At 30.9% G+C, this 23,145-nt stretch overlaps 1 protein-coding gene across 1 annotated transcript; it reads left to right on the top strand.

Moving 5' to 3' along the window:
• Nucleotides 1–409: 409 nt before the first annotated feature.
• LOC123204957 (ATP-dependent Clp protease ATP-binding subunit CLPT2, chloroplastic-like) lies at nt 410–5,265 on the top strand. The gene is made up of 5 exons (XM_044621783.1): nt 410–666; nt 774–803; nt 900–1,009; nt 1,900–2,079; nt 4,892–5,265. The coding sequence occupies exons 1-5, from the start codon at nt 437–439 to the stop codon at nt 5,047–5,049; spliced, it is 708 nt and encodes a 235-aa protein (XP_044477718.1). The 5' UTR covers nt 410–436; the 3' UTR covers nt 5,050–5,265.
• Nucleotides 5,266–23,145: the final 17,880 nt, after the last annotated feature.

Below are 23,145 nucleotides of genomic sequence, written 5' to 3'. Positions count from 1 at the left end.
GTTTATTCCGTATTTAATGCTAAAATTCTTCAAATCTATAGAAATTTTTTTTTATAATTTGAGTTAAATTTTTATTCATGTACGAAATACTTATATACTTAAAACAAATATTGAAAATTATAAAATAAATATATGAAAATAATAAAAATAATAAAAATAAAAAATTAATATTAGAGAATAACTCGTAGGTTGACTTGTACGCCCGAGACTGAATATGGATTTTAAAAATTATTATCTGGATAATTCAATCAGAACCCACTTTACCCCCAATCCGACCTGCCCGTTTACCATGTCCAAGCAGAAATAACACATTCTGAAAAGAAAAACAGCGGGCCAGTCCAGGCCCGAGGTTTTGAATCCGCGAGCTCAGCAGTTCCGACCCGTTTTTCTATTTGCACCTAAAACCCATTTTCCGAACTGCAGAAGCTAAAAAGAAATGGCCGCTCACTTTCTCTGCAATCTTCCTCCCACCCTCCAAATTCTTCAATTGAATTCTACAGCTAAAAAGAACTGTCCATCATCTCCCTTTCCACAAAAAAAATGGCTAATAGGTGCCAGGATTATCCTAAAAAGCAACACTCTCTCTCTTCAATCATCACATCTCAAACCCGACAGATTAAAGCGCCGCCCCATCGCGGCCACCGTCTTGTCTAGCCTACCTACCGCGTAATCACTACCTTCCCACCTCATTTTTTCTTCTAATCGTGTAGAATGGTATTTATGCTGAACTAAATTGTAATTTAAGGTTTTCTTTATTATTTTGTTATTTACAGGGCAACGATTGGTAGTGCGTCAGCTCCCAAGTGAGTTTTCGTTGAATGTTTGATTTAATGTAGTTTAATTTTCGTTTGTGGAGATTGAAAATTTGGTTCTTGTTTTTGTTTTTCTTGGAATTATAGATGGTCATGTAGAGCAATAAAGTCATTTGTTATGGCTGAGTTGGAAGCCAGGAAACTCAAGTACCCAAATACTGGAACTGAAGCTCTTCTTATGGGGATCTTGATTGAGGGTTTGTTTCAATCGCAATTCTTTAGCTTCACCGTATTTTTCTATTTGTTAGAGCATAAATTTCTGAAAACTTATCGCTTAGTTGTGCTTGTGACTTCTATACCGTTTGTAAGTGAACATAAATGGATGCTCCCAGATGTTGTTGTTAAACTAAATTCTTTCATAGTTGTGTTTATGCATACACTGTTATGAATTCAAGCGGCCTTTGAGAAAGAGATTCCAGCTTCAATGGGTTCTGGTTCTTCATAAGAACTGAAAGCTTATAATTTTCATTGTTGAAGATCTATTAATGGGGTGAAGCGAAAGGGTTTTTTTTTTTTTTTTAAAAACCAATTTTGTGTCCTACTTATGCTATTTGAATGATGTGGATGAAGAAGGAAGACATACTTATGCAGACCTGCTAGCTACTGTGTTAAATTGAATGCTTTTTTCTTTTTCCTGGTGGAACAAATGATTATGAGGCAATTGATAAAATAAAAGAAGGTAATGATATCAATTTTGTGTTGCATTTGATGGACTTTTCAGTTCTCTCTGCTTTTACTTTAATTTGTTTGAAGGATTGGTACTTCAAAATGATGAGGTATCTTTGACATTGTATAATCTGAGGGCCAACCACAGAAATGGCTATTCAATTGCTGTTAAAGCCATTGTTAAAACTCATTTTTTGCAATCTTGAAACTGCCAGTGTTGAGAATAGACTAGGGATACATTGCTGCTTCAGAATAGTGAAGTGGAAGGTGAACTGATGTGGAATATTTGAGTGCATGTAATTTGACTTTTTCATATAACATATTTTAGAGTTACTTACAATGTATTATTTTGGAAGAAGTATTGTATGGTGAATCATGTAATGATTAGAAATCATATGAAATGTTTTGATTTGGTATATAGGTACCAGTGAAGCTGCAAAATTTCTACGGGCTAATCGAGTAACACTCTCCAAGGTTCGTGAAGAGACTGTCAAGTTGCTTGGTAAGGGTGAGATGTACTTTTTTAGTCCTGAGCATCCTCCTTTGACTGAAGCTGCTCGAAGGGCCATTGATAAGGCGATTGATAAAAAGCTAAAATCTGGTTGGTTCTAACAAATTTTCTGATTTGAAGATGTATTGGTTGGTGTAGTAATTTTTTTCTATTATAAAAATTCAGTCTTTCATTATTATATTAGTGATGAACTGATCCATGAATAATTAGGCAAATCAATGAAAGGCATTTGGCGGTTGAGATAAACTCAACATATTTTTATAGCCAAATAGTTACCCTGAAATTCAATGTTTGATTTTTTGCTTGAATGTGTTCTATGATTCAAAATTTCTAATTCGATGTCTAAGCTTGTGCAAATGCAGTTTGTCAAAAGTAAAACACATAGAGGTAGAGGGTTGCCTTCAACTTCCTATGCCTTGTTGCATTTTGGTTCACTCATTTGGGAGTTCAAAGCATTCTCACTAGTGTGAATTAAGCAGTCAACATAGAATCTCATAATCTTAGCACCATTTTTTTCCTATGTATGCTTTCATAATGCAAATGTACATGATGTTTTGGAAGCTGATGTTTTTATATATCCAAAAAGTCTTAAGTGTTTGTGATTTGGCTTACTAGTTTGCAAACTACACATCTAGGGCTTTTTGTATTGATATTATATTTACAAATTTTTCCTACATTATGTTAGTCTTAGTTAGTTAGTAGAGACTAACTTTCTTGATTACTTGGTTGGAGATTGATAGAAATTTACAAAAATCAATGTAAACATTCTAGTATGAATAATGCTGGCAATAAGAGGTGTTAGCTTCTCTCAAGATTGTAGCCTCTTAATTAGCTAAACGTTGCCCAAAACCTTGTGCAATATTTTTCCCTTCCTCCTCCTTCCATCCACTTGGCTCCTTTTATTCTATTAATATCCTAAACCTATCCTAATTTTCATCAAATATTAATTATTATCTTGTCAAATATTATCCTAATCAATATTATTTTAACTAATTATTATCTTAATTAATTATTATTATGATTTTAACATTATTTGTCATTTTGAAAACCATCTTGTCTTCAAGGTTGAAAAATTGGAAAGTCGTTAAATTTTTTATTTTTGTTTTTTATACACCCATTTTGATGACTAAACTAGCTCGTATTTTTTTCGTTTACATTCCTTCTTACCCAATTTGAAAAAAAATTCATCCATTTTGCCATTTCTCTAATTGCTACCAGTGGTTGGAAAAGTCACCCTTGTGTTGTTCACTATTGTCAGATGCACCACGTCGATGTCATTTGTCCTAAGTCCAATTGCATATGCCCTAAATCTCAATCTTGCGACCCTTTTCTTGCTAGATTTGACATCATCCACTACCGAGAATTCTAGATCCAACTTCAATCTTGTCGTCTTCCTCAAACTTCTATGCCTCTCTCACCACTTTTAAAACAAATTAGGGCATCTCCATTGCCTGAATCGTCTTTTCCAATCTTGTATCTTCGAGCTCAATCATGTTGACTTTCAATAATGCTTTTGCAACAATCATCTTGGAAGATTCAATCATCTATGTCATTGAAAATGCATCAAGAATATCATATATGGCCTCAATCTTAGTGGAATTGTGAGATTCTAGCCATCCACCACATGAATCCTCTAGGTCAAAAACCAATCAACTTCTCCTTTCTTCTCTAGCTTGTCGTCACTCACACCAAGATTCCACCATTTGATCTGTCCTCACATTCTAGCAGTATAGCCAATGACTTGAATCTACAGTGATGGATTCAATTCGGCTTCTTTCTCACAGAAGAGACAAGTCCCCTTCTCCCTTTTAGCTTGAGCCTTTGTTTCTCTGAGTCGCTGAACAAACATCGACTCCTCGATCCCATCCTTCACAACATAAATCCTTCCTATTTTAGAAATCGTAACTACTCTGATACTAATTTGATAGGATCCCATATAAATCTGCTCAAACACTTCAAAGCAAAAGGCACTAGCTTCCCCCAAGGTCCTTGCCTCCTAATCAACCAAAGGCCACCCAAAACTTTAAATAATATTTTTCCTTTTCTTCCTCTCTCCATCTTCATCAAATATTAATTATTATCCTATCAAACATTATCGTAATCAACTTATTTAATTAATTATTGTCGTAATCCTACTAGAGACAGAGTGAATACCAATTACAATGTATATGATTGATTCATCATAGTACTTAGATAGTAGAATGATTTTATTTACATAAAATTTTAGTGTAGAATCCATCATTTACTTTGATTAAATGCAAAATGTATGAGCTGTCAGCAGAAAATAATAACCTTTCAAACTTTCTAGAATGCACACTATTATTAGTGTTAGTGTTTGTGTAACTGTTGGTATTCTTATTAGTATTTCTGTTACTATTACAATTATTATTAGTATTAGTGTAACTCTTACTCGAAACTCTTACTATTATTATTACTGTTTCTATTGCCATTACTATTATTATTATAATTATATTATTAGTACAATTATTATTATTATTGTTATTATTATTATTATTATTATTATTATTATGAGACAGTTGCTAGGCATTCATCATAATGGCTTTTACTTCAAATGCAATCTGGATTCACATAGTATGCTGAGAACTCTTAATGCAGCTAATTGTTTCTCTTCCTGATTAGTTACTGCATAGCACATATGCTTATCATCTTATGAAGCTGGGATGTTTAAAGTAGTTCTTCTTATTCAATGATTTTATGCCTTTTTGGTTATTAAACGTATACTTTTATGTCTCTCTGATAAATTGATTCTTAATGTGGTGTATCCTACGGTATGAACAGTAATGCAGTTTACACATTCATCTCTCTCTCTCTCTCTTTTGGGGTTCACATTGTAGAATTTAACTGATGCACTTCAATTGATTAAACAATCTGCCAATCGCAGGTGATAGTGGAGAACTAACGACATGTGATTTGCTTCTTGGCATTTGGTCGGAAGTGGATTCAGCTGGTCACAAGATAATGGCTACCCTTGACTTTAGTGATGACAAAGCCGAGGAACTGGAGTCCTTGATTTCTAAACCTGGGTTTGTAGCTGACTAATACCTGCCCTCACATTCTATGTGTCCACTGATGCAATTCTAAGCTTTTGATTGAGATGAACCTACTTTCTTGTTCTCATGCTTGAAGCCTTCGCAAGACATAACAATAGTTCGCAGTAGGTCCTTTGACATTGCATTCTCATGTGTGAGTTGTTCATGTATTTTAGTTTGAATCCGGAAGGCATCAATTTTTCAAATGGGGATTCGTTTTGTGGTACTTATTAGGGTGCATTTGATTTGATTTCGCATATATTAGTAGAAATCAGTGTTGTATTTGGTTAAATTAATATATATATATATATATATATATATATATGTATATTCTGATAAAAGTAAAATATATAAAGGATTACAAAAAGATTGATTAAATTGCCCAAATAAGTAGTCAAATGTGCAGGTTTTATAACTCTGAATTTAGTGGAGAAATAAAAAATCTTTTGAGGTAAAGATGTACACTTTTTGTTGTGCAATAATTAAGAAAAAAATCAAATTAGAATATTACATTCAAATATTTGAATATTAATTATACATTTTAACGTTATTTTCTGAAAGATTGAAACCCTGTTTTTGGAAATTAAATTATCAGGTATAAGTCCCAAAATCAAGTTGAAGATATGGAGGAAGAAATTTCGTTTATGAAATTAGCTTAGAGCTTTGGTTTTTTATATAAATATGATGCGCTAACTCAATTTTACACTAGGCTTAGAGTATTATTTTGGATCAATACAAGTATACTATATTCTAATTTTCAGTCTTTACGAGGGTGGGCTTGTCATATATCCTTTTTTTTTTTTAATTCAAAGTTGATCATGACTCAAATTTGTTTAGTTCAAATTCAAGTTAAATTTGAATAGGAAGATTCGATTTGTCTTTTAAATTAAGTCAAACTCGAGCGTATATGTTTGACTTGAGTTTGAATTCATAGCTCAAATATATAATTTGGGTTAGTAGGTTTAATTTTGATATAAATTCATGGCTTGAATTAGTGACTCGGTTTATAATTTAAGTTCATGACTTATTAATAAAATAATATCATTTTCCTCAAATAATGAACAAACCAATGTCGCTTTACAAATGAGTTAAAAACTCAAACTATGAATCCATAAATTTGAACCTTTGATTCAAGTCATAAATTTTAGCTGAATGAGTTAAACCGAACCAAACTATTTTTATTAGAGTTGATCTCAAACTACTCTTAATTTTCGCTTAATGAATTCAAGCCAGATTATTTTTTATTCTAACCAAACTTGAGCCAAGAAATATTTAAACTCGGTTCGATTCGTACCATTCCTATAAACAACTAAACTATCATTAATCTATTAATAAATTCATTAAACCCCAAAACAATATATTAAAATATTTTTTAATATTTTATTGGAGTATTACGATATGGTTTTTTTTAAACATTCTCAATGTGATTTCATCTTTATGGTATATTGTAAAAGTTATTAAGTTGAAATTTTTAACACTTGGCACTAGGAGAAATTGAGAGGAGATGAGTGGTTAATGATAACTTTCGTTTTGACCGGAGAAAATGAGAATAGAACATTTTTTTTATCAAAACGGAAAGAGGAACATGTAATATTATAAAATTGAAACTAATGTGAAGAATCAAATTGAAAATTTTCCAACTTTTGGATTTTTTTTGAAAAGCCGAAGAGGGTCAAGTGACCTTCGTTGACCTAGCTAAATCCACCGCTGATCAGAGACGCCCTGCTCCCGCCATCCACCTTCCTTCCACTACCCTTGTAATGCTTTATCATCAATAAATACATTACAAGTAAAATCAAAACTCCCGCTCCGATGGGTTCTTTGTTACCCCAAAAAAAAAAAAAAAAAAACTCGCTTCACTCATCCATATTATCATACAATGTTTTTAAAATTGGACTAGTGATCGAATTGATTATTTAATTGGTTTATGATTCAATTAGTTTAATAAAAAATTGATCGGTTCAACTTATTATTAAATTATAATGAATAAATTTTATTTAAAAATTTATAAAAAATAAAATCAATCATGATACCTACATCTATGAAAATTAAAACATATCTTTTTTAAGGAGTAATAATTATTCTTTTAATTTCAATAAAACAATTAAAATAAATAAAGTCTCAATCTAATGATATAGAAAAAAATATAATTATATAAATTATTGTATATAAAAGACATTTCAATAGATATAAGACATTTTTTTTTAATTTTTGAACTTATTTTTCTTTATAAACCTTTAGAAATTGATCAAATCTAATAAAAAATAATTAAAAATTCTAAATTTTAGTTAACCCGGTTCGAGTCAATGAAGAAACCAGCTTTTCATGTTAATTGGACCAAATTTAGAGTCGGTTCCAGTTCAATCGATTGAATTAGCCGATCTGCTCCCATTTTAAAATCATTGTTACCATAGCAACTCCCTCAAGATCCTTAGCTTTTGCAAGTAAGATGATGACAGGAATATGAAAGGCAAGAGCTAGAGCTGAGCTAACATTATAGGAATTGTTATGTTTTTGTGAGTTCATGTAAGACTTTGAGAGGACAGAGAAGTGAAGTAAACACCAAGTCAGGAAGGAGATAAAAAATACAGTGCTTAGCGCCAATTGAAATGTCTTTTTGCTGACAAAAATAAATGAAAATTTTGTCAATGTTAAGCCACAAGAAACAAATAGAAAGGGTTACCCATGAAAAGGGGCATGTAGTGTGCAGTAGCCTAAAATTTTTAGCCCCATAAGCTTGACCACATATAGGTTCCATAGCAGAGCAGAGACCATTAAGACATAGAGGCCAGTTACATTAGCAAAGGTGAAGGCAAGCGTACCTTGGCAAACCATGTTAAGTTCATAGCCAGCAGTAAAAGAGCTACAATCATGAGTGAATAGGAAGCTTGTTGAATGGTTTGATCTTAGAATTGAAGTTGAGATTGAAGACATTGTTTTGATGAAGTTATGGGGTGGTCTTTACTTTAGATTAAAAGTCCGTTTGGTTCTCAGTAAACAAAAATTACTTTAGTAATTTATTTTTTATTACATAAATTACTTTATTTAGTTTTTGAGTAAAAAAAATTATAATAATCTTTGTTTTGTTTTGCTGATGATCTTTTTTTGTTACATATATTGTTTTATTTGGTTTGTCAATAATAAAAGAAGAATGACATAACACATCTTTGTTTTGTTAACGATCTACTTATTTTTTGCAAAGCCGAAATCAAGTTTATCTTGATTATTAAAGAGGCTTTTCAGGTCTTTCATAAGTGGTTCGGATTGAAAGCCAACAATTTTAAAAGTTGTATTTTTCTTTTCAGGGTTGGGAGGGAGGAAAGGAAGATTATTTTGGAGACTCTTAATATGGAAGAAGGCAAGATTCCTTCTACTTATCTTGGTGTGCCAATGATTTCTTCCAAGCTTTCAAGTTAAGGATTGTAAGCTTTCAGTAGACAAAATAATTGGGAGAATTTATTCTTGGAAAAGTAAGTTCCTATCTTATGTGGGACGTCTCCTCCTTATCAAGTCGGTTTTGTTTAGTATACAAATCTATTGGCATCCCTTTTCCTTATTCCCTCTCAAGTGATCAAGGAAATTGAAGCCATTTTAAGAGCCTTTTTTTGGAATGGTGTGGGGCTTAATAGGAAAAAGGCTAGAGTTGCCTGGAAAGAGATTTGTTTGCCTAAAAGGGAAGGAGGCCTTGGTTATTATGGTTGCAAAGATTGGAATAAAACCGCAATTGCTAAACACATTTAATATATTTGTCATTCGGAGGGCAACTCTCTTTGGGTTGCTTAGATCAAAACTAATAGACTTAGAAGGAAGAGCATATGAGAGATTAAGGAAGCAAGCTCTCATCCTTGGAATTGGAGGAAAATCATGAAGTTAAGGGAGTTCATGAAGAGTAGAATGAAGATGATTATTGGTGATGGCAACTCTACAATGCTTTGGAAGGACAATTGACACCGTCTAGCACCACTTGTGTAGAAATATGAGAGTAGGATAGCTCACAGTCTTGGCCTTGACTTAAATTGCAAGGTAACATGATTCTTGAAGATAACAATTGGTGTTGGCCAAGGTTAAGGAGGACAAGATATACTCATTACTTAATAGAGGTGAAAGAGCTATTGAACTTTCAACCCACAGGTGAGAAGGATAAGCTTTATTGGATTCCAAACAATGGCGGGAAATTCTCGGCTAGTTTAGCTTGGGAGGAGTTGAAAGCTAGAGGTAGAGAAGTCCAATGGAGTTGGTTGATTTGGCAACAAAAACAACTTTCGCAATCACTCAATTATTTTGTGGATGACAATAAAGCAAAAGCTCCCTACAATGGAAAGAGTTGCAAAGTTTGTTATGGTCTCCTCGGCAGCCTGTGTTCTTTGCACGGGTGGGATAGAAGATGTAAATTATTTGTTTTTTAATTGTCCATTTAGTTGCTTTGTTTGGAATGGTGTGCTTGCAAGAAATGGTAGAAGTTATAGAGAATGGCCTTGGAGAGACTTTGTTGAGGAAAAAGAGGTGGCTTAGAGGAAAAATAACCTCCAAAATCTCATGTCTAAATCATGTCTTGCAGCTACTGTGTATGAAATATGGAGAGAAAGAAACAGGCGCTACTTCACTAATTCTTCCATGTCGAAGGAAATGATCATCAGGAGAATCATAAGAGAGTGCAACCACTTTCCAAAGCATGAAGAAATCAAAGAGGAATGAGAGGGCTGCCATGTGGTGGGGACTGCTGTGCTGTTGTGCAACTCATTTCCTCTTTTAACTTGTGGGTTTTTTTTCTGGTGTTTATATTCTTTAATCAGCCTAGGGAAAAATAGTTTAAAGTCAAGATGGATATTATAAGTAGGCGTGTAAAGAAAGGTGTTAACTCCTAGCAAAGTGAAGACAACAACAATGATTTTCAGACCTGCCAAAAAGGGGACATCACTCAAGTTTGGCAGTCTGGAAAACATAACTACGACAATGCTTTTCAGACCTGCCAGACCAGATTTTTCGCCTCTGCCTATTGCTCCCTGTATTGCCTGGTGGTTGATTATGCCAAGCACAACTTAGAGAGCCAAAGATTTCCCTTTCCCATTCAGCGTCCCAGAAGGTGCCCTACTGCAAGCCTGATCTGTGACAGTTCATGCTTTTCTCCTTAGCATCCCAGATGGTGCTCTGCTGCAAACTGTGTTCTCAGTTATCAACTATGCAAATTTTCTGTTTATTTGTTTGTGCTTGCTGTGGCTAATTTATCCTTGTATAAATCTATACTTAGCCTGTATAGATGTAGTTATTTATTTGATAAGTTTCTTGGAACAAATTGTATAGGTACAAAAGGGTGGGTAGGTTGCTGTAGTTGCTTCTAATGTAGCTTTTGAGCCTTTTCTCTTGATTTCTATCTTGTTTTTAGGAGCTAGATAGATTGGGAGGGAAGGGACTGTGTTTTTGGGTTTTTTGCCGCATGCTGGGGGTTTGTCCCATAAGCGGTCTGCTTTTGCTGTTCCTCTCCGACTTTAATTAATATAGCTTACTTGTTCCCAGGGCCTTATGGTCCTTTTGCTTTGTTAATAACACTAATTTACTTAGCTGAAAAAAAAAAAGAAGAAAGAAATTATAGTATTTTTCTATTATCAATGGTGAAATATCATTTAATATAGGTAGTAATTAAAATATCATCCTCATCTTTGATATTAATTTTGATTTGTTATAATTTTATCTTTACTTATTATTTTTTTAAGTCTAAAATACCTTTAATTTTAATTAATATAACATATAATATGATTATATTTTAAAATAATTATACTTAAATGATATTTAAATAAAATAATATTTCAATAATATTTTATTACTTTTAACTAAATATAATAATTTTTTATACCTATCAATTTTTATCAAATATAATAATAATAATTTATATTTAATAATTTTTAAAATAATTAATCTTTATGATAATCTTTTATATTTGATAATAAAATATTCTCCGAACCAAATACTCCCTATGAGTGGAATGAATGCATGCGTTGGTGGGGGTGTTAGTCTGTATGGTTGGTGCCTTTTTTTTTTTTCTTTGTTACAGCCACGTCAATTAAGGAGGCCTGATGGGATTAATAATGCTTTATGAGTATGCGATTACCCAACTCTTTGTTGACATTTTCCTTACTGTCCATAATCATAATGAGATTAATTTCGTTTATTTGTTTTTAACCATATACATATAATACCTGTAGATAGGATCACAAATTTTTTTTTTAAACATCCAATAAGTATTTCAAATAATTTATCACACTAATATTTGTTTTTTTTTGGGTAAATGCCCTTGTATGTTAAATAATATAAAAATAAAATAATATAAAATTATGTTATATGTGCAAAATAAGTACATAAATTTTTGTATGCAACAGAATATTAATTAAAACAGGTAAAATTTTATCTGTTTAAACTTTTTTAGATAAACGTATAGTTATTTTACATTTATAAGCAAATTTATTTGTAATTTCAAAAATATCCTCCCGACCCTGTAGGTGTCATACAAGGTGCGTAAGCACGGGAAGGAATGTTTAAATGCGCGGGGTGCGTACGGAGTGCGGGGTGCGTGCGGAATGCGTGGTGTATGCAAAGTGCGCAGGGTGCGTGCGGAGTAAAATTATAGGCATCATTATTTAATATAATATATAAGACGCCTATAATATTTAATATAATATATATAAATAATAATAATAATTTTTAAATATATATTATATTATTATATATATTTATTATATTTTTTAAATATTATATTATATTATTTAATTTTATATATATATATATATATATATATATATATATATATATATATATATATATATATATATATATATATATATATATATATATATATATATATATATTGCACATACTCACGCACTCCGCACGCACTCACTCACCCCGCACGCACTCAGACACTCTTCACGCATCCGCACGCACTCGTACGTACCCGCACACTTTGTACGCACTCCGCACGCACCCACACACCTACGCACTCTGTACGCACCCGCACACACTCACGTACTCTGCATGCACTCATGCACCCAATACGACCCTTGACATTCCACATACGAAATGGTTGAAAATAACGTAATAAGCCAGAGGATATTTTTGAAATTACAAAAAAATTTGCTTATAAAAGTAAAACTACTGTACATTTACCTAAAAACGTTTACGCAAAAATTTTTTTACCGATTTTAATTAATATCCCAACTAGTGTTGTGCAATACATATAATTTATTTATATTAATTAAACATTTACTGACTTTTTGTACAAACTTTACCTATTTTCTTGACATCATAAAGGCAGTTTATATATTGAATAAATAATATATTCTCACTCAAGGTTTCATTTAAAAATGTTTTTTTACCGTAATATTTTATTAACAAGTAGTGATATAACCTTATTATATGAGTTTTTTTAAAGAATTTTGATATGAAAGATCTTAAGAATATATTTTTGTGTTAAACATACAAAATCATCGTGATCGCTTATGTGGTATACATGGTCTACCACAAAAGACATATAATGATAAAGTGCTAGATAAATATAATATGAAAAATTGTGTATCAAGAGATACACCCATTGGTAAAAGTGATATAATATATGCAATAACCCAACTTTTTGTTGACATTTTCCTTATTACCTGTAATGGCGTTAATTTCATTTATTTATTTTTAACCACGTACATATAATACTTGTGTATAGGTTCACATTTAATTTTTTAAACATCTAATAAATATTTCAAAAATTTATTACACTAATATGTTTTCCTTGGTAAATGCATTGATTTGTTATATAATATAAAAATAATATAATATAATGTTGTACAATACATATTATTTATTTATTTTATACAAGAACAGGTCTATAGACCAAAAAATTGAATGAAAAATAAAGATATTAATCTAAAATTGAAGCTCCAATGCTCTTTGCCAAAAGAATCATTCACAGTCCAATGGATCTTAATAAAATGTCAACTCATTGAACGAATCTAAAATAAATTTGGAATTCCAATTAGTAGCTTTTTTAACTTCTCGAAACACATGCACAAACCTCACTTGCCAATTTTTATGGCACATATTATTAATGTTGCTGCAGAGTTTGGAGAGAGAACCTCTACTACGATGTGTATAATGCATAAGTTGGATTGTTGCTCTAGATTTGGATTGAATTTGAACATTTGTGGCTCCATGCTCTCTAGTTACATCAAGTCCAAGTTTTATAGTCTATAATTCAACTTTTGCCACGAACTGGTCTTTAAGTTCTTGGTGAATCCTCCAAGGTAGTTAGTTTTTACAATTTTGAAAACTCCCCAACTCCCACAATACTTGTTAGTCTTGATAGTCAATAGTTATTTTTTTAAGTCTTTATCCATAGGAGACGACCAGTGGACATATCGAGTAACATCATCCTTAATTGATATTTTCCTAGGGAATATTTTTCAAGCATCCACAATTATACTAATGTAATCAATAATTATTTGATGCGAACCTCATATACCAATATGACACCCAGAGTCAATAATTAGAATTACAACCCGAAGAAAGATTAAAATAGGTTTATTAAGAAAACCTTGATCCAATGATTATGGACAATCACGAACCAAAGGTATAAGACGCTACATCAAAGAACAAGTTGAGAAGGTGAGAGATAAGTCAAGTTTGATTGCCATAAATGTTAGTTTGATAAGATTGTAAAGTTCGTAAAAGAGCAAAGAGATTTTTTTTTTTTTCATTCAATAATCAGAGGTGGATGTGTAGTTTAGGGTTACCCAACCCTTATATTGGAAAAACAATCCTAAACCAACTAGGATATAACTAATCCTAGCCAAACCCTAAAATCAAATAAATGCACTTAAGTTAAAATAAGGTATTTTTTAGCCCAAAACAAATATAAACTGAAATAAATAAAACAAGTATGATTAAACTTAATTTAAGGCCCAAAAATGTGGCCCTTGTATGGAGATAATAAGTGTTGCCTCCAATTGCATGACTCACAATCAATTAGGCCTAAATTGCGCATTCCCCTTTTGTGTTTTGACCCAATTGCCCTCAATCTTAATCTTCTTAACCTTGAATGATGTTTTTAAGCCTTTGTGACTCCTTTAAGTTGTCCAAATCGTGTTGCATATGACACTTCCCCAGATATCTTTGATTAGTCCAGTTAATGGTTTTTTCATACTCTTAGCTTTGGCCCTCGTCATTGGTCCACTCTTGAGACACAAAGGATCATTGGAGCAGCCTTGTCATCCTTCATGATTGTTATCTTGATTCCAATCATTCCCCTTCTCCTCAAAATGATTTGTCTTTAGTTAATCACTTACAGAAAAAGGAGAAAGATCAGAAACATTAAATGTAGCACTAACATTATATTTACTTGGAAGATCCAATTTATTAGAATTATAATTTATTCTTGCAATCGCTTGGAATGGACCATCTCCTTGCGATTGCAACATAGATTTCCTTTGTAATGGAAACCTTTCCTTGCGTATATACACCTAAACCTAATTACCTGGTTAAAATAATTATACTTTGTGATATTTAAGTAAAATAATATCTTAGTATTCTTTTATTACCTTCAACCAAACACAATAATTTTTTATACCTACCAATTTTTATTAAATATTATAATAATTTATATTTAGTAATCTTTAAGATAATATATTTTTGTGGTAACTTTTTATATTTGACAATAAAATATTACCTAAACCAAACGCACTTTATGAGTAGAATGAATGCATGAGTTTGGCGGGGGTGTCAGTAAAGTTGGTGCCCTTTTTTTGTTACAGCTAAGTCAATTAAAGAGGTCTGATGGGATTAATAATGCCTTATGAGTATGCAATTGCCTAACTCTTTGTTGACATTTTCCTTACTATCTATGATCATAATGTAATTAATTTCATTGTTTGTTTTTAACCACATACATATAATGCCTGTAAATAGGTTCACAATTAATTTTTTTAAACATCCAATAAATATTTCAAATAATTTATCACACTAATTTTTTTTTTTTGGGGTAAATGCCTTAATATGTTAAATAATATAAAAATAAAATAATATAGAATGATGTTGTATGCGCAAAAGAAGTACACAAATTTTTGTGTGCAAGCTAATGTTGTGCAATACATATAATTTATTTATATTAATTAAACATTTACTGAGTTGACTTTTTGTGCAAACTTGACTATTTTCTTGATATCATAACCGGAGTTCATATCTTGAGTAAATAACATATTCTCAAGTTTGGTTTAAATTTTTTTTTTTTAAACTGTAAAAAGACCTTGAGAATGCATTTTTTGTGTTAGACATACAAAATCACTGTGATCGTTTACGTGGTGTACATAGTTTATCACCAAAGACATATATTGATAAGTGTTAGATAAATATAACATGAGAAATTGTACACCAAGGGACACACCCATTTCTAAAAGTGAAACGTTATATGCAAAAATTATCAATATGCAATAGCCCGACTTTTTGTTGACATTTTCCTTGGTACCTATAATGCCATTAATTTCATTTATTTGTTTTTAACCACGCATATATAATGCATGTATATAGGTTCACATTTAATTTTTTAAACCTCCGATAAATATTTCAAAGGATTGAGATTTCAGACATTTTGATTTATGAAATTTAATAAATAAGGTATTTCAGTTAATTCTCCCAAAGTTTAAATGTTTATTATCATGCTACTATTTACTGTTTTAAAATTAAGAAGTCTAATTGTATACGTCTCTTTGAATCATATTCCATAAAAAAGTATGTATTTGAAGATGAGTATTATATCTTAAATCTTTCTAACCGAGGAATCAAGATAGTGTTAATCATCTAACTATCATTGCCAGCGGCCATGGCTACTGATCTCCTTTTTTCTTTTATGTTAGTTTCCTAATTCTTCTTAATTTACAAAACATCATTTTGTTTACTTTATCTATTTAATTTTTGTTTTCTCGTTTTGCTTGTTTAATGTTTTTACATATAAGGGGTAGAATGATATGATTATTATTACGTTATTAAATTAAAAAATGAGGTAAGAAATTGAATTGATTCAACTAGGCTGGAACATTTGCCTATATCATGACTAACAGTAAAAATTGGGTAATATTTAAGGACCCAAATTAACAATTTGTATGAGAACCCTTAAGGTTGGATTTAATTTGAGTGGAGTGCGAGTTTAGGCTAGTTTAAGTTTGACTTGATTTGAAGGAGTCAAGCTCGAGTTTAAGTTCAAACTTGATGAGTTCCCTTCAAACCAAACATGAGTTTGGCTATAGTACTAAATTGAATTAAAACCTCGAGTTGCATCAAAATAACATCGTTATGATTTGTATTAATTAAAACAATATCGTTTTGATCATTTTAATAACACCTTTCTCTAAATGCATATCTTTTAAAGAGAATATGCATCCAAAAAGATGTATTAACTTGAATTTTTAAAATTAAGAATACACTCTTACACATGAAAAGAAATTAAAAATCATAATAATTGATGACCATGAAATGACATTGAAAGAAAAGCATGCAAATGATGTCTAATATAAAATAAAAACCATAAATATAACTCTTAAATCCATAATAAAGTAAATGTGCATAAATATAGTCATAAAACATCAAATACCAATATGTTGAAATTGGAACACATAACATTAGTGTTAAAATCACTCAATAAGTAGGAGACCTATCCAACACGTTTACATGCACATGACTCAAATTATATCTAACCATTCCTCTATTATCATAAAGCATAATTCTCACACATAACCTACACCATAAAGGTTCCTCGATGACATTATGTCTCAACTCATCTCAGTGTGTTATTGCACACAACCACGCCATCAAGGTTCAACTCTTGACCTAAATCTCAACAATAATACGCTTCATTAGTCACTTCTTAACATCTCATGAAAACATCGTAACTTCAATTCATTCTCAATACTTCTCATCATTATATTGATATGTTGATACTGGGTAATTTATAAGTGGATTGTTTAAAAACCACCTGAAGTTAGTTCGTACTGTGGGTGTGTACCTGAACTTGTTTGTAAAAATTATGTAGTCTTTCTTTCTATCCTGGTTAGTATATATGAGAATGGGAAAAAAATGGTATGCGAATTGTACAAGTATAATATGATGAATAATTAAAAATGTTTGTAAAAAAATGCCCTTTAAATTTGCATACAAAAAAAGTACGAAACGTGTATATATGAGTTTAATATAACACATCGTTAATAATAAGTTTTTAAAAATACGATAATATCATGATAATTTTAAAGTATTATTGAAAATCAATATCACGAATCTATTATTGAAAATCAATATAATGATTCAAATGTAAAATATTTAATTAAGTATTAAACCTAATATAACTGATACTTTATCGAAATTCTTTGTATAATAAGTAACATACCAATAAGTTAGGAAAAATAAATAAATTAATCAGTTTGGATTTCAAACTTCAGATCAGAGTAAATCTTTGTATAGACTAAAGGAGAAGAAAACGAAAAATTAGGGTTGTGAATTAAGAAAAAATGTTGTTAGGTATTTTTTAAATGGTAGTGGCATTTTCATAAATAATTTCAAATAGAGGGAACAATTTTATACTTTAAGTTTAGCTAAAAATTCAAAAATACAACAAAAGTATGGTAAATATAAAGTACGATATATAATTTACGTTTAATACAGGAAGGGCATAAAATACGGGTTTAATACATTTTGGATTCAAAAATTCTTTTGAACTTGTTTAATAAACAAATTATACGAGAACACGAATAATACGTGTATTTATTAACTATGTTTTCTATGCACACAATTAATAAATAGATTGTTAGATTGACACCCTCAATTGCAAAAACCGCTATACAAGCATGTGTATGAAACATCTCATACGTATCACCCTTGTGCTTTCATATTGGGTTTGTGAGCTAGAGATCACATAACAATGACTCTCAAACTCAAACCAAAGATCACATAACATTGACCCCATCATGCTAAAGTTCACATAACATTGCACAATATCCTTCACTCACACCAAAAATCACACAACATTGGTGCCTCATGTTAGATATCGCACAATAGTGACACGGTACATCCTTATGCCAAAGATCACACAAATTGGGCATGCAACTTTTCCCACGAGCTTTGAAGGGTCGACAAGGTCAACCTAGAGTCTTGCTTTTCATTATATGTCTTCAAGAATGGTTGGTTACCTTTTTTTCATCTCTTTGGTAGCATTACATAAATACTTCATCGATCCTAACTATATCAATTATAAATCTAATCTAATATAATTTTTACATTGATGCAATAAAAAACTTCAAGTTATATTCTAACAGAATGGGGTGATGTGAGAAATGCAACAAATGATAAAAGAAGCAGGGTACGCAAACCCTATTTTATATATAAACATTCAAACCCAATAAGTACAATAAAATGAATAAACATGCATCCCATTAGTCTTAGGCTCATGTATCAAACACTATATATTGCATGCACAACATATTATCAACGCACACAATGTATTTTGGTCTTGCTTAATTAATTGCTTCACTCTAATATGATCTTTCAAGTTTGTGTAATTTAATTAATAACCATTTTATTCCAAAATTTTGATATTGGATATAATCAGGCAACTACGTCAATTCAGGCAACAAGTTTTTGAACCACATAAGGTAGTGTATCATAAACATGTTCAAGATATACATGACAACATACATCGATTTGAACCATCACATGTTGATATGAAAAATTCCAAAAGGCAATTACCATTAAAATTCAATTGATTGATTCAAGGTGAACCTATCAATTGACCCATGATTGGGTTGACTTAATTCTAGAAATTTTAGAATTCATTTTTTGCTAATTCTTAGAATTTCAACCATGCTATTATGATTCGATGGATTTCTAAGGGCATGAAACACCTTCCCATGGATTCAAGATGTCTTGAGAGACATTCTCAGTTATTTATCGTGTGAAAAAACAAATGATAACATGAGATCCCATGCAATGACACATGATTGAATGACATTCAATCTTATTTGACATGATTTTCAATAACACATTAATTTCCACACAAACCAAAATTAATAATCAAAATTAAACAATCATACGATGTTATAATGGCCCCACAACAAATGAAAACAAATACATGATCTTCATAACATTAATTCATCTAAAAGATTAATTATATGAATAATGGTTAACTCTTATAATCTGATACAAGTTGAAAGCACTTCAATCTCAACAAAAATGTAAAATTAGCAGAATAATATTAATTTTAAAAGATCAAAACACATCCCCACAGATCAAGGGGTCATCATGCATACAATTTAAAGAGGTTTCAAAGCCCTTACCTACATTTAGAGGCTCCACCATACAAATTTTTTTTCAGATAGATATGTTTTCACTTACTTCATCAAGCCAATGAAGCCCTACTTATCCACATCGGGGTGGTATGACATTATCGATTAGTAGGAAAGTAATAGAAAATCTCACAAGTGTTTGTGTATATGATTAGATTGACTGAATATGTGAATTGAAAAAAAAAATTTAATGGAGAATTTTTCTTCTCTCCCTTATGAAAATTAACTAGGGTTAGATGAGTATGAAAATAGTCTTAATTCATATGAGACATTTCATAATCCTAATTCATACAATTTGCTTCCACACACTTAAATTTTGGGTTATTTCACTTTAGCCCTTAAACTTTTGATTTTTGTTAATTAGGCCCAACAATTTGTCTTATATCTATTCCCAACTAGTAAGACACATTTAAAAAAAAAATAATCTAAAATCACCATATTTGGAATAACCTAAGGTGATTCACTCTTTTTGCAACAAACTCAAATCTTCTGAATAATAGCAAACAACCACTCATCATATGTGACCCATATGTTCTAAAATAAGTTAGTAGTAAATAAAATTATGATTAACTTACAATTAATCATCTCTTTATTTACAAACCATGAAAAACCTCTATAAAGACATCATGATTATCTAACTAATAAAAAATTAACATTAAATTGATTGTACCTTTCATTGGTATGATTACAGTGCAATTGAATTTTTTTATTATATTGATATTTCATCAAGACCAAAGCACAAAAGTAGTATCTATCTCAAGTTCTCTTGACTTCATTATTTAACTTCCAAGAAAATAACTAAGTATTATTGGATTCATATACCTACCCTAATTTTATTATAAGCACAAATTTAATTGATCATAGTCATCCATCAAATAATATCATGAGATATTTTTTTGTACCTGAGAGTGATGAATCTTATGTTGATATACTATAACATTCCTGCACTTCTCGACATTGGTTACATAGCCAATAACTACCATATTGATAGTCATAACAAGAAAACTATGTTACATAAAAGTCCAATTAGCCCATAAGTGTACAAGATGATATAATGATCTTGAGTCTTAGGATCACATGTACTTCTATGCATTTGATGATTTATTTCACAGATACTAAGGTTACCAACAATGTGGAATCCTTTGATAAGTCAATCTGATGAACATGTAATCAACATACATTTATATGTTGCATCAAATTGACGCTAACAACCTCGACATACACATAGTTATCTTTTGGTAGGACAATTCAACACGATCATAGACTTACCACATTATATGTGCTCTTGGTCAGTAAATTGAGTCTACAAATGCTTTTAGATTAGCCACTATACATGTTTATAAGGTTTTCATGATCAAGTTACATGTTGATTTCCTCATTATAGTTTTACCAATCTAAGGATATTCATCATACATATATGAAGAACATACACATGTAATAGTAAATGAGAAAATTTCAATTTATTATTAATATAATGAGATACATTGTTTGAATGAAATGACATAATTAGCCTTGATGATTGGCTCTAGAGCATTTATTTTAACAAGACTAAACAAAATGCACATCATAGGATTGGGGTTATATCCCGTAAAAGAGGACCTTGATTGTGCACCCTTAGAGTTAACCTCATGGTCTATTGGATAAACTTTCTCATTAGAGACCTCATTTTAGTATTTATGAATGTTTTGAAACAAATAAGGTTACCAATGCAATGAAAATGACAATAGATACTACGTTTTATAAGAAAATCTAGGTAAAATGGAAAGTAATCCTATCATCCATTATAATCCTACAACATGTCTCAATTGTTTATAGAAAATACTAGAAGTGTAATCAATATGTCTCGTCATTATTTTAATGATTAAGATTAGTGCCTAATGTGAGTATATGGCACCAAATGCTACATACTAATGACATCATCACAAACTTTATTGATCATTAACCGATATCAGAAAAAAAAATTCCTTGAAAATCAACCTTAAACTTACAAAACATATCAAGGATCCAAACATTGAAACCTTGTAATTGCTTAATGTTCAATTATAATAGCAAAGGTGACTCAAGTTGTTAAGCCTAAAACACATTATGGTAATTGGTGGATCATGCTTCGTGACCTAAAATGTATGACTTCTAGTCAAAGGATAACATTTGTTTAATACCTTTAATGTTGGTACTATAACAGGTTTTTAGAAGTGAAAAGACAATTATCACTAGCCTGTAAATCAAACCTGCATGGCCATCTGATTGCATATATAACCTCTTTGAAAATGATAACTTAATGTTGTCCTTTAGAATCTATTATAAATATATAGAACATAACTTATATCAACAAAGGTTTTGTCCCTTATTGTGTGGAGCATATTAAGCTTGTAACATTCTCTCAAAATGATTAGAAGCACTTAAGTAGTCAAGGCACCCGAATTCAATGTTCAATAGAAGCTTAACATCGAGTCAATACCATCTTCTGTCATGCTAGAGGAATAACTTATGTTAGGGATTCAAGATTGACATAAAAATGTACAAAAAGAAAAACTCACCATCTTGAAGATGTTTGGTCATTTAATCTTAAATATTTATGTTGTATGTATTGGCTCCAAGGATGATTTGACTTAAGGGTATGGACAAGACTCACACAAAGTGAGAAAGGTGTAAACTTGCAATGTGTGGTGATAACTCATGCCAACAAATTCTAATCATCACGTGTTGAACATCTTGATTGGATATAACTCATATTAATTGAGGGATAGTCCTTATGCTTTCAAAATGGTGTGACAACTATAACATATGCCATTTATCACCATTATGTAGACTAGGAACTCATGTCAAGGTGATAGACTTTCAAAGAAGAAGTGAGCAAACTTGTAATTTGTTTCATAGCTCACATTAGTGACACAATTATTACTTACTGCCAAAGACTTAAATATGAATAACTCTATAGGCACCTAGCCAAAAGTGGGGAAAACTACAAGCCCTATCATCACTCAGGTGACTAAATTCATTCTTTAAGCCTTATCCCTATCATGGTGACTACAGGCTTATTCACAATTGCATCCAAAGTGATTGCTAGTATAGTAATAAGCAATAAGGTATAAATATTTATCTCACCAAAACTAACAAAACTAAAGTGATGCATTGAAAAAAAACATCTTTAATTAACTACGGGATTCCAATAACATCGTAAACTCATTATATAGCCTAAAAAATGTCATGTACAACCTAATCCTAATTGTCTAAGTACTTAATCTCTTTTGTATTTGTTCACTAATCATAGAAAAATTGTATGTTAAGATCCTTATAAGCATGATGATAATAAACAAAGACGAAATTAAAGTACTAAAATCACAATTTTATTAATTGTATTCATTCACGATTATAAAGTACAATACACTTGAGTAAGAGAATAAAGTTGTTACAAGTACATATACTCAAGCTGCTATTACAAATAACGGACGTGTAGCATGTTTTCTTGTCAAATGTATGATCGATATCTCTTTAGTTATCTGTCATACTTCTACCTAACAAACAACCTAATATATTACTAGTTCTTTGTAACAAACATATCTACACAAATCTTTCCCAAGAAGGTAATACTTTGGTTAAGGAATTGAAGCCTAAACCTTTTGTACATCCTATAATAGCAAATGGTTTGCACGCAAGTCCCTTACCTTCTTTCAAGAACTCAATAAGGTAAGACTCCTAGAGTATATAAATAACTCATAAAGGCATGATAATATTCCATCTAAAGC

This window comes from Mangifera indica, chromosome 20 (genome assembly GCF_011075055.1).
Source record: "Mangifera indica cultivar Alphonso chromosome 20, CATAS_Mindica_2.1, whole genome shotgun sequence".
Lineage (NCBI taxonomy): Eukaryota > Viridiplantae > Streptophyta > Magnoliopsida > Sapindales > Anacardiaceae > Mangifera > Mangifera indica.
This window is presented reverse-complemented; position numbering and strand designations above follow the sequence as displayed.

Bases quoted from the DNA above. Each gene is read 5' to 3' on its own strand.
- LOC123204957 (XM_044621783.1), top strand. From the start codon at position 437: ATGGCCGCTCACTTTCTCTGCAATCTTCCTCCCACCCTCCAAATTCTT. The intron at 804-899 runs GTGAGTTTTCGT...TTGGAATTATAG, and splicing joins GGTAGTGCGTCAGCTCCCAA to ATGGTCATGTAGAGCAATAA. The intron at 1,010-1,899 runs GTTTGTTTCAAT...TTTGGTATATAG, and splicing joins TATGGGGATCTTGATTGAGG to GTACCAGTGAAGCTGCAAAA.